At 46.2% G+C, this 12,902-nt stretch overlaps 1 protein-coding gene across 6 annotated transcripts in view; it reads left to right on the forward strand.

The window, feature by feature from the left end:
- Positions 1–1,782: 1,782 nt before the first annotated feature.
- The window catches only part of MTSS1 (MTSS I-BAR domain containing 1), a 128,659-nt gene continuing 117,539 nt past the window's right edge, over positions 1,783–12,902 (forward strand). For all 6 annotated transcript variants that reach the window (XM_075141174.1, XM_075141172.1, XM_075141169.1 and 3 more), the window contains exon 1: positions 1,783–2,505. In XM_075141174.1, the coding sequence (XP_074997275.1) occupies positions 2,434–2,505 (72 nt within the window). In that variant the 5' untranslated portion in view covers positions 1,783–2,433. The remainder of the gene's footprint in view (positions 2,506–12,902) is intronic.

The raw sequence follows: 12,902 nt of genomic DNA on the forward strand, positions 1-12,902 counted from the left end.
TCTCATGCATTGTATGCCTAATTTACTTGTTATAATTTATCGAGGCTTGAAATGCTTACTTAATTTTTCTATTGTATACCTGCATGCTGTTCCATCACTCTATGAAGACTTGTTGCTTAGGGCAGAGCAGACAGCCCTGATTTATTAACTAAAGCATTAACGCAGTCCTTAAACAACAGCCTTTTCTTCATAGGAGATTTTTCTCCCTTCTGTCCCATGTGCATCGTGCCCTCTGCAACCTTTTACACTGGAAATTCTCATTCCCCAGAAAGGAGGTTAGCGAAAATACTGCTTGTGCTAAAACAAGGATCATCCCAGAAACGCTGAAGAAAGCAAAGTAGGCCACCAACTTTCCCTGCCGAATTGCTGGATGTGACTCCCTCCCAGGGGAACACTGTCACGCTGGCTATGTGATGGCACCTGAAGCTCTGCGCCTGATGAGCGGGTGTCATTACCACAAGCCGCTGGGGACATTTGCCGGGCTCATCTTTGGGAGTGAGGGTAATACGGAGCCACAAAATAAACCGCTCGGTCAGACCTGGCTGGGGCGTTCCCTCCCTGCAGTGGAGTGGGGAAAAGCGGGGGGAATCGCTGCAGCAGCCTGTGCTGCCACGGCCCCGCTGGAGGCAGGGCACTGTCCAGCCTTTTCCTTCAGTGCTAAATTAACACGGGGAACGTAATCGGTCACGTGCCTGTGCCTAGGCACTGGCGGAACTGAAGCAAAACACGATGGCGCGCCACACTGGCTCTTCTCCCGCAGAGTTTGTAAGATATATAGATTTCATAACTTTTTAATTTTAATAGCTCAAATTTCTAAACTTCCATCTCAGTCATGGTTGTGCATGTACCTGTATATATGAAGACAGAAAAAAACCCAAACTCCTCACTTTAAAGTTTAAGGGGCTTATTCTTCCATACTTACATTTTCCTGGTTCCACACCTGGCTCTTGTTAAATCGGGCGGCGATACAGCCCGTTTCCCCAGGAGCGCGATTCCCCCGGGGTTAGCGACAACGGGATCTTTAGGCCGAGCTCCCCAAAACGGTTGAGCATGTGCTTGACTTCAGTGCAGCGAAGAGCCTCGGGGCCTCCGTACGTTTAGCGTACATTGCTCACGTCCCTGGGATAAGCACACGCATCGGCGTTCGCAGGACTTGAGCCGTAGCCTCTGTGTGTGTATAAATACATAATATTGATTGCAATGTTTTGCAAAATTTGGCATAATGTGAAAACTGAATTAGTTTTAAAAACCATGTTTTACATAACTTACACGAGCACCCTTACACATTTGTGGGACAGGATGAATAAACAGCCCCACACAACCTATGATTAAAGCTGCTGCCGGCTGTACGACGCCCGGGGTGTCTCTCCAGTTGCTCGTAGCTTGGCTGAGGACTCCCAGCCGAGATGTTCTAAATCGGTGGGCTGAGGCAGATGTTTTTCGCCAGAAATGGCCAAATTTGGGCAATTTCGGTGAATGTCACCAGAAGAGCAGTTTCTCCGCCGAGTGCTACGCACTCGGGGCAGCCCCAGGCCCCCGGTCCCCCCGAGCACGGCCCCATCGGCTGCGACCCCCGGCAGCCTCCGCCCGCGCCCCGCCAGCGCGCGCCGGCAGCGGGGCGCGAACCCGCCGCCCCGGCGCCCGTCGGCGGTGACGGGACGGGGCGGGGCGGGGCGTTCCGCGCGGGCGGGCGCAGCGCGGGGCGGGGCGGGGCGGGCAGGGGGCGGGGCCGGGCGCCGCCGCCGGGGGCGCGGCGGTCGGTCGGTCGGTCGGTCGGTCGGTGTTTCTTGGGGCGGGCGGCGGGTCGGGTGCGTCGGCTGCAGCCGGGTGCGTCGGGGCCGGCAGAGACCCCCTGGGCTGCGCCCCGAGGCGCGGCCTCAGCTCTTCTGTCTCTATAGGGATAGAGCTTTTTTTCCCTCATTTTCCTGGTGTGTGCGTGCGCATCTGCCCCGCGCCGCGGAGCTGGCGGGCTGCGGGCTCCCGCTGCCCTGAGCGCGCCGCCGTGCCGGGGGGCGCGGGGGCCGGGGCGGCCGGTCGGGGCCGCCGCCACCGCCGGGGCTCGGGCCGTTATGCGCAGAGATGGATTTTGCGGCTGCCCGTGCGTGGGAGGGTAGTGCCCGCTCGGCTCTGAATCCCCGGGCGCTCCTGAGCGGGGCGGGGAGGCGCGCGTAGGAGAGGCGCCAGTAGCGCTGGATTTTGTTTTTCCCCCCACTTTTAAATTTTTAGAGGTGTAGGCAGACAGGGGCTCAGGTGTGGTGTTTTTTTTTTTTTTCCCTTGCTGCCGACATCGGCTTGTTTGCCCCCACGCTTGTTTTTTTGGTTTTTGGGGTTTTTTTTTGCATGAGGTGGGAATCCCGGGTGTCTAATATTTCTTTAGCTTAGTAGTGAAATTGCAGCAGCTTCTGCCTCCTCCGGTGTGCTCGAGCGAGGAAAATGGAGGCTGTGATAGAGAAGGAATGTAGTGCGCTCGGAGGGCTCTTCCAGACCATCATAAGCGACATGAAGGTAAGAGACTGAAGGGCTTTGGGAGGGACCCCAGTGAGAGCAAACCTCTCCCCACCTGGCCCGGCGAAACTTTGCACCATGAGATGCAGCTGCAGCGGGGGGCGGCGGCGGTGGCGTGACCGCCCACCCCACCCCGGCCCTGGGCTGCTGCTGCGGGGGCCCTGCCCCGGCTGCCGGGTGCGCGTCCCCCGCCGCTGGAAGCAGCCTGGCAAGGGGCTCCTTGTCAGTGCTTCACCCCCATGGTTTGGGGCTTGCGAGTTGCTTGCAGGACACCACCTCTCCCTCCCTCCCTCCTTTCTCTGTCTCTCCTGCTCAAACATGCAAGCTGTTATCTTGCACCAGGGTCAGCGTTTTGCAAACCTGTCTCTCTTTTTAATCTTTTTTTTTTTTTTCCTCCTCCACCTTCTTTTTTTCGTTTTTTTTTGGGCTGTCAGATCGCTAGCAGAACAAATGCAGCGAGGCGGGAGCGTCGTGTGGAGGAGATGGGCACGGTGCATGTCAGCCGTGGGGTGGGGCTGGAAAGGGCAATGTAGGGATTTCTGTGCCATGCTGATGGGCGCAATGGAAAAAAAAAAATCTCAGCCTGGAGATGCTCAGAAGTTGATGCGTGCCTGGATTAAAATTGCTGCTCAGTCGGTTATGTGGTATTATTTTCATGCTGTGTATGCTCATGGAGGTGGCATTTGCTTCTTTCTGTGGATGAATGCAAAGGTCTCAAGTTGCCAGGTCTCGCCTCTCTACCAGCCACCAGACATCTCAGGCTGCGCCGACCCCTTCTGCCAAAGGGTCCCTTTGAGACAGGTGCTCCCAATCTATCCTTGGCAGCCAAGGGCACTTCTGCAGGGTTTTCTTTGGACGAGCAGCTGCCTCCCGCCCTTTGCTCGTGGAAATAAACAGCGTAAAAGCGTTGTTGTGTTCTGCCAGTCATGCCTCCCCCAAACCCCAGGGCTTGAGGTGCCCTGGCTCCGGCGTGCGGCCGTACTGCAGAATACTGCAGTGTTCCCCTGGACAAGGGCAGCTTGTCTTCCTCCCAGGGCTGGCTGGGAAGGATGCAGTTGTCGGGAGATGTTGAGGGATGTGTCAGATAATGGGGGAACCAACGTAATTTAAAGGCAGCGAGCAGCGACCGTGCACGCTGCACTTCTCCCGGCCAGAGGCACGGGATTTCTTTGGGTGTTTTAATCGGTGCAGGGCTGATGAGCAGGGAGGGCTGCGGGAGGAAGAGCCGCCAAGTAGTAGTGGAGGACGGGGTCTGCTCTAGGAGGGAGCCTGGCAGGGGTGAATGGCTTCTAGTGTATTTTTTTGGGGGGGGGGGTGGTGGAGAAGCTGTTTGCAGTAGAAGTTATTTTTTGGCAGGGGTTCATACGCGCTTTCTTTTCAACAGATCTTAGGAGACATTTAATTAAAAGCATGGCTTGTCAAGAGCAAGCAGCTTGCGGAGAGGAGGGGGAGCGTGTGTGTGTATCTGTCAAGACAATGCTGCAGTCCTGGCGGTGGTGTTCCTCAGGCTCTCGGCCCCCTTGTATTTCTAATAACGACTGCGCTTTAAAATAAAACAACACCTCCCCCCCCCCAAAAAAAAAAAAAAAAGCAGGAAACAATCACAAATCCTGGAATTGTGCTAGTGGGCTGTGCAGGGAACACGCAGGAGATGTTCTGTTCCAGATGAAGTGCGGTTTTGGGTTTCAGCACAGAGGGACACCAGGTATATTTATTCTCTGCTTCCTTCCAAAGTGATGCATTTGATTTTTTTTCTTGCTCTTAAGCAAATGGGCCTTTGCTATGTGGATTTTTTTTTTTTCCCCTTACACATTGTTACCTGCATGGGAATGCTGCTCATCAGAAACATGTTGACATGAGCTTATGGAGATGGGCACAGGTGTGAATATTTTTTTCTTAATCCTCCATAGTAGTGGAACCTGTTTTGTGAACTAGCAATTACTGGGGGGGGAGGTTTGGAAGGAATCACAGCAGATCTTTAGCAACCACCATGTGGTGGTTGTTACGGTTTAAAAAATCTGCTCATTTATTTAACACAAGTAGAACAAATAATTTTTACCTGTAGTTCAGTTTGATGCAGCTAATGCTGCATGGTGATGAGATGCGCTAGGATTCTTTGTGAATTCTGGACAAAGGATCGTGACAATTTCAAAGAAAAAGTAGCTTTTTTTTGACAGCTAACCGGAACCTTTCAACTCATCATACCTTCAGTAGTAAAGTGAAAATTAGCATTTTAAGTGCTGTTTCATGTAGTCAGGTCTGTGTGGGCAGGCTTCTGGCAGAATCTTGGAGATGTTGCGTAGGGGTCTGCCCACACATATCCAAATGCACTATCTGTGCCTATTTCTCATCACAGGCTGTGATCAAGGCCCCACATGCCCTGCAGAGCTGAAGGATTTGCTGCAGCATCCGCCTTTTTTTAACTAAATAATTTGCAGGTTCTTTTTATCATATGTATTGCTGTGCCCTAAACTTAGTTGTAAAGATGGAAGGGTTAATCAACAGCGTATTAAAATTACTCTGAAGTCTTGCCAGTGGATGCAGATGGGTGCTGCAGCCGAGGTGATGAAGATACAGTACGCGTGGACTGATTTTTCTCTTTGTTCACACTAACACAGAACTAGCTCAGGTGTACTACTTGTTAATTTTGAGCTCTCCTTGATCTCGACAAGGTTACAGAAACTGGAATTATAATCCTGAGTAATGTGATTGTTTCCACTTGTCTCTGTACTGTGTAACTTTGAAACTTAATGAGAGCAATATATGCCAGCGTGACTAACACATCACATTTTTGATAGCAAGATTATCTCTTGCTGGCTGAGGTCTCTTGAACTGCCTTTAATATTTTCTCCAGAAACCTCAAATTTCTGTCCATCCTCTACCAAAAATAATTTTGTGGTTAATACTCAACAAAACAAGCTCCAAAATAATTCAGCATAAAGCTAAGAGATTTAGAGAAATGATATTATTGAGGTAAATATAACATTGGATAATAAATATCCCATTTATATAGCACTTTAATGTACATCTGGAACTTCAGTCTCCTGACAAGGGAAGTCCATGTCTTCCATGCAAAACAAGGGTCACATTTGTTGAGTAGCATGTGGCGTACATGGTGACAGGGTTGTTTGTGGAAAGTCCACAATGGGAATTGTACTTGGCCGTTGTGCTCTAGAATTGGGCTACGATGCTTTGAGATCTCAAGATCAGATTAAAGAATCATAAAGGTGGGAAAAAGTCTGCCCATCCCATCCTTAAGTTTTGGTCCATTGTCACAGCCCTGGTGTTTCCTACGATACATCTCTGAGTACGTGGCACTTATAATTTGTTATACTCTTTTGCAAGATCTTTGTCAAAGCAATCAGAGTTTATAAAAGCAAAAATAAAACATGTATGTCCCCTCGGAGGAGCAGTTTTGTGTGCTGCATTCGAACGCTGTGCCATTTCTCTTTGAACGCGGCGTATTTTCTGTAGGTCCCTGTGGGAAGGGAGTATTTGATCTGGATGGTTTGTAACTCATTTCTGGCAATTGAGAAATGAGATGCTGTAATGTGCTGTTAATTTCAATATTTCTTGTAGTGCAAAGCAAATCAGTGCAGATAATTTTTGGGAGGGCCTGTTGCGGATGGGTTTCAAAAGATCTTGTCGTCTCATGCACAGCAGATTCTCTTTAATGCTGCTTTTCTTTCCGAGTCTTGATTTTATGTTCCTTTTAATCACATTGTTCTCTGCTATCTTGAAGGAAAAAGGGAAACAAGGAAACACCTCTGAAAACGTTAGAAGTGTTTGTAGTTCATCACTTGCTTGATGCTGGTTCTTTTCCTTTTTGCATGTTCTTTGTCTCGCCTCTTCTGCCAGCAGGTGTTTTGGCAGGGCAGGGGCTTGCTGTATGTGTACGGCACCCGACACCGTTGGGGTGGGCATGGGGGGAGGATGAGTAATGAGCAGTTGGACGAACACAGGTTGTCTGTGACTTTGTTTATACCAAGTGGGAGGATTTACTAAATTTTTATGGGTCTGGTGCAGATTACCAATTGGTCTTGCTCATCTCCCTGCATGTGAGGGATGTGCAGGTATGAGGGGGACTGCAAACGTCGTCCTGTCGATGAAGAAAAACAACGTTCCCAAAGGAGGAGTGAAATTTTAGAAAATTTTGGAAATTCTTTTCTTTTAAGTGTATGTTGTTTAGCTGAAACCTCAATAAAAGCAACCTTTTGCTTTTGGCAGTAATCTCTAATACTATAAAGGAGGTGAACCCTTCTTTCACTCCATCGCTGCTGCTGGGACTCTTGGACGAGAGGGTGGTGCAGCTTTGCTTTCAGCCATGCAAAGCTCTTGGTCAAAGCAGAAGAGAAAGACATGAACAAATGGGCGTGAAAAACATGTATGTTTTTGCAGCCTCTTATCTCCTGTTAGGAAGTGACCGGTGAGAAGCAGCATTTTAACCTTGCTTTTTGTGGAAGATGGGGGGTGGTCACATCAAGGATTAAGAGCCATTTGTTAAGTAGGCGTGATTTGCTTGTGAGGAACGGCCTTGTGCAATTCACACAAATAATACAAACTGAGTGGAAAAAAATATTTGTTGGAACAAATAGAAATGCTGAGACAGTTACTATGGCAAGTACAGCTGTAGGTCCTCTGCATTTGTGTTAATCCAAGGGACAGCCCACATGTATCAGAGAATCTGGGCAAATTTGTTTTACCCTGACATGTCATAATACGACAGCTCTTCTGCAGCTGTGCTTTATTTGAAGCTTGGGATCTCTGTGGAGATTAGGAATGTTCAGTTCAATGATTTTAAGGTCTAGTTTCAATCCAGCTGTAAGATTGATAACTATTGTAAGGAAAAAGAAATGTTTCACGTGCAACAGACAGGTATAGGCTTGGAGAGGAAAGAGCATCTCTTGCATGACAGTCTTTAGGGCGACTGATTTATTCCAAACCTAGCGAATCGACGTTTCTTCCCCTTCCCCAAAAAGTGTGAAATGAGTTCATTTCTGCTCTATGCAGCTTTTCTTCCCATTTTTTTTTTCTTAAAGCTTTTACCACCAAGGCATTTTGTGCTTAGGTGGCTGCACTGATTTCTTACTCCCACCTGCTTGCCCAAATGGTTGGTTTGCGTACACTGAAATTCCTTGCCTTTTCTAAGCCGTTGCAGTATCTTTCTGTAAACATCTTGGAGGGGGAAGGATTGACGTGCAGCGAAGGCTGAATGATTGTGCCGGAAGACAGCCACTGCATGCCTGCTTAAATACTGGGGTTCATGCAACAGGGCATAGCTGGGAACATGCTTACTCACAAATCATTTATTTTTTAGGGACACATTCTTTTTTGATCCAAATACTCTTGTGTGAGTGTTAACAATTCATACAACTGCCAAGCATTTGCTACATAAACGCGTACGAGGCTGGCTTATTCTGTGGCATACCCTGGGCAAGGATTTTTAATTTCTTTAAGAGTGCTCCTTTTGGATCTGGCAGGACGCCAAGGGCTCCATAATAGGGTTTGCGAGGTTGTAAGTGTGGAAGGAGTTGTGCAGTGCTGCATGAAACACAATTGACTGAACAAATGTTGGAGGACAAGAAGTCTGTGTAATTACAGGCTTGGCGCTGGTTAATACCTAACAGGGTAATATTCAGGAGAGTTTGCTGCTTCCTTCCTCAGTTCTGAGTGTGCAGGAGCTGTACCAAAATCTTCGATATAAAATACCTAAAACATCCAAATTTTATTTTGCTATGTTTTTTTAAAGTACAGAAATTGCTACACTTGATGGAGTATTCCTGTGAATCTGTAAATAGCATCTTCTGCTTAACAGCCTGTCTGTTTTCAGCTTCTGAAAAACATTTTTAAGGTTCCTGGTCGACGCGGAGACAGTGTGGTCTTGAAGATAAGCAGAAAGCGTTACATGGCAGAGAGCAGAATAGGAACTGTGTCTGAAAAGGTTTTTTGGTCTACTTCAGAGCATGCAACGATGGGTGCAGAGAGGTTTGAGTTAGTACAGTAAAGAGGCTACTCTTTAGAGTAGAGTAGCCTCTTTAGGCTACATACAGAAATGCATTTCCCTCTTCAAGTGTATGTTTTCAATTTCAAAATCATGTCTATCTTGATACTGTAAGGTTCTCAGCACTGCCCTGTTCACTGGCATCTATGTTGACTTTTAAGGACGTTGATTGACTTCTTCCTGCTGGCTGTGAGATAGCTCGAATGCTGAGGTGTTTCGAAGGATTGCAGACAAAATGTCTGGTAGCTTTGTGGTTAAGACCATAGCAGCTTTCATCTTCAAAGTGCTCCGTGTGTGACTTAGCTCCAAAGAATGGTTCCCATTTTACAGAAAGGCAAGCTATGGCTGCAGGTTCAGTGACTTCTACTCCTTTCCCTTAGGACAAGAAGGAATTGAGTGCATCTAGAGCATGGAGTTAATGAGGGGATGTTTTTTAAGCTCCCAGTATAAGACATGTTTCTATCCACGCATACACACCACTTTGTTGTTACTGCTTAAGATGTATTGCAGTTCCCCCCCTGTGATAACCCAGTGTTTGCAGGCAGAAGAGGTGACATCTACAAATGACTGATCAACTCTCAACACAAGTGTCTTGAACTCCTCTTCTGTAACTGAAATTACGGGACATCTCAGTTTCTTAGTGGAGAAGGCTGAGCATCTTAACCATAGGCATGACGAATTTGGCCATCTGTCGTGTGAGGCTGTGTGTGAGCTCTGTATTTATCAGTCTTCTGGTCAACAACCATAAGCGTTATGTAGTTCACTTTAATTCTAGGATGCTAGCTGGTGTACAAACAGCATTTAACAAATCACCTTAGATATTTTTAAAAAGAACACGTGCAGGAATGAACTTGTGACCACTGATTCTGTTGGTGTGCTTAATACTAGCAATGAGTGTGTAACTATAGAAATTTGGTTCATGGTACAAAAAGGTTCATATTCTTTTGTTCCCATTTTTGCCTTCCACATAAACTGCCACCACGCTTCCCAACCAAGCATGAGATATTTTTTTTTTTTTTGCCACGTAAGTCAGATGTGTGCTTAGTGGTATCACTGAAGCCCTTTGTATAGTGGCTTAATAGAGGCTTAATTTGGGATTTTTCGTTAATAAAGCTTCATTTGTGATGAGATGCCTCCTAACAAAATTGTCTGTGAGCAAACCTCATGGTTGCTCATTGTCCATGAGCAAACCAAGTGTCTAACTTGGAGCTTGAAAGTGATTGTTTCATGAGTGAAATGGAGAAAAAGTAGCCTGTGACAAGCGTAGTTGTACTTTACTGTCTGGCAAGAGCCAAAGTTCATAAAGCACTGAAAAATTTGCTACCTGGCTGCTGCCTTTTTCCTGATGACATACTTCTGTGGTCAACTCAGACGCTTTGGCATCAGATACTGCTACTTCTTGGGTCCTGGAGATTGTTTTGACTGCTTGTGTGATGGAGATTGTGTTGAGATCAAGCAAGGAACGCTCAGAAATGAAGGTTTCTCCTTGCTTGGGAAGAAGTGATGAGATCTCAGTGGTGTTGGTGGCGTTACCAGCCCAGGGCTGTTGGCTTGAGGCTGTCCTGTGTAGGCATTAACTTGAATGAGTGCCTCCTGATATTTTAATTATCTTAATTTTGATCCAGCTGAAATACTGTGGGTTTAGAAAATAGCTGCCGAGTACACACAGTGACCACTTAATGATTGAGTGGATGAAAGGCGGTATTGATGAGTCTCCAAGGAGAAGTCTGCTATTCAGGCTTGCAAACTTGTTTAGACCTGCAGGGAAGAATGTGGAACTAAATGCTTCCTCTGGAAGACAACTTAATGTCCAGCTTTTTTAATGTAACATGGGATAAAAGGTCTCTAGAAGTTGCGGCTAGATGTTTCCCCCCCTTTTGTGAATAACTTTCTGTGTTTAGAGAGAGAGGGACTGTATGTTCATGCATGATGTATCTTCTCACAGTATGAGTATGACTTTTGTTTGCTAATTTTCCAATCTTGGATTTAAACCACGAAGTGGCTGCTTTGGAGCCGAGTTTCTTCATCTTACAAACTATGAAACTGGGCTGCAGATGGTGCAGATTTGACGTGATCCTTACTGATGTAGCAAGGAGGCCCACGAGTTGGGTTGTAAGCCAGGATGCCATGCAGCAACCAAGAGGGATGAGTTTTCACAGGTCCTTGCTGTACTACAAACTGAAGTCACAACCATGGGGCAACTGGTATCCTCCACTGGGGATGTTTAAATATGGGCTAGCGCAGTGCAGGCTTTATTATAATACAAATTAAAGACTCTAGAGCTCTAACAAAAGAATGGTACCAGACTTAGGTTCCCTCCCCCTTTAAATGGTTAGTGAGGTCTAACAAATACCTGTGTTCTCTCGAAGAAGTGCTGCGGTTCAGTGCTGAGGGAACTGGGCATTCTTTAGAGTTCTTCAGGTGGCTTTGGGAATGTAGAAATAACTGATATGTGTGTGTTTTTTCCCCAGTGGCATGATTACCCTTTTCTGGACTCTCCCGATTGGATTTTAGTCTTGACTTCCTCAAGATATCATACCATTGTCTGTTTTTCTCAATGTCCTAATGCTCTGTTTAGACTGAAAACCAAACAGTTCTGAAAATACTAAATGAGTGGTTCTGTGATGCATAGAAGAAATATCTGGTTGACAGATTTTTTTAATAGCGTATGAGATGTCTTCAGTAGTGTTTTGTTGCATCATTTGCAATGTTGTGATAACGTATCACTTTGTGAAAGCAAAGCTTGGCATGCCTATTTATACTGTGCGTGCTGAGGGAAACTCACTTCTAACCCTGCCGTTCCCTAAACAAGTGGCAGAAATAATGGAAATAGATGTATGGATACAAGACTTTGATTTTAATTACCCCTGCTTTCTTTCCTGAAGGGTAGTTACAGGTTAAATGACATCTTAATCTGATCTTTGACATGCTTTTACTTTCACTTGCATGCACTAAAATCTCTCAAACCCTGAGTTTGTACCTGTCTCCTCCTCCATTCAATAACGCGTGCGTTCAGCTCTGGCTGTGAAATCCTGTCAAGTTCCTGTCTTGTCTTTAGCTGTTGATGACTTTTCATTCCTCGCCTAGTAAGTGTTCTCCATGAGTTGAGAGTCCCTTTTGCTGCTGGAGCTAAGCTCGAACTTCCCCTGTGCCTGGCAATACCTTTAGCTTAGAAAGACAGAAAGGACTTTGCAATCAGGTAGCCCCTTTCCTTGCTTTGTGGGAGTATTACACTTTCCTGGAAGACCTCTATATAAATGTGTAACTCTTCCTTAAAAAGTTCCAGTGAAAGGAAGCTCCCTGACCTTTCAGAGTTGCCTGTTAACTGGTCTTATAGTTGGATGGATTGTCTAACCTGAAACTTCTCTGCTGCAAGTAAAACTCATTGTTTCTTGTCCTGCATCACTGGAAAACAGTTGATGGACAACATCAGTCTATGGGATGCTCTTGAAATTAGTATTGGGACTTTGTTGATTCAGTTCTGGGTTTGGATTGAAGAAATAGGGGGTAGATATAGAGGGTAGTTTTAGATTGGATATAAGGAAGAATTTTTTTTTTACGATGGGGGTAGTAAGGCAGTGAAACAGGTTGCCCAGAAGAGTTGTGGATGCTCCATGATTGGAAGTATTGGACAGGGTTTAGAGCAACGTGATCTAAGTGCAAGATGTTCCTGCCCATGGCAGGGGAGTTGGACTAGATGATCTTTAAAGGTCCCTTCCAACCCAAATCATGCTATGATTCTGTATATTTGAAATGAGTAATTGAAACCACAGAAGTCATGAAATAGGTGTTGTGTACACCTCTGCATCTTCATAAAGAGTGAAGTCTTTCTTGCCTGCAAAATTTATCTTTCAGTCTGTTGAAAGATTGATTATTCTGGTGAGTGACTGGGAAATAGATGCAGTTTAAACAGCTTCATGAGACAGGGCCTTGAATTGTTTATTTTTCAACCTAGAAAGATGCAAAGCCAAGAAGCAGAACTTTCTGGATGGAGAAGAGGAATTATGAACTTTGTGTAAGATTAGGTTCATTCTCTGCTCATCTGTGTGTTGCAGAACTTTTTGTGGCTTATTAAAGGACTAGGCTATCCTATTCACGAGTCATGGACTTGGCTAAATCTGTGGATTGCACAGAGGAACGTATTCGTGTTTGGTGGCGCCTTGTAACTCTTGGAGTAGTGGCTGGCCAAGTGCCCTTTTCCCCACTTGACTACTGATTCTTTTAGAAAAGAGAAAAAACTTCTAGTGCCAGATGTTAGCTGGGAAGGGAAACTGATTGTCAACCCTTGCATCTTCCCATGTGTTGAGACATCTGTGGCCGGAACCCTTTTTTTTCAGGCTGTCGTCGTTTTCCTGTCCCTTCCCCTCCACTTTTTCCTGTTTTTGCCTGTTGAAGG

Source organism: Calonectris borealis, chromosome 2 (assembly GCF_964195595.1).
Source record: "Calonectris borealis chromosome 2, bCalBor7.hap1.2, whole genome shotgun sequence".
NCBI classification, from domain to species: domain Eukaryota; kingdom Metazoa; phylum Chordata; class Aves; order Procellariiformes; family Procellariidae; genus Calonectris; species Calonectris borealis.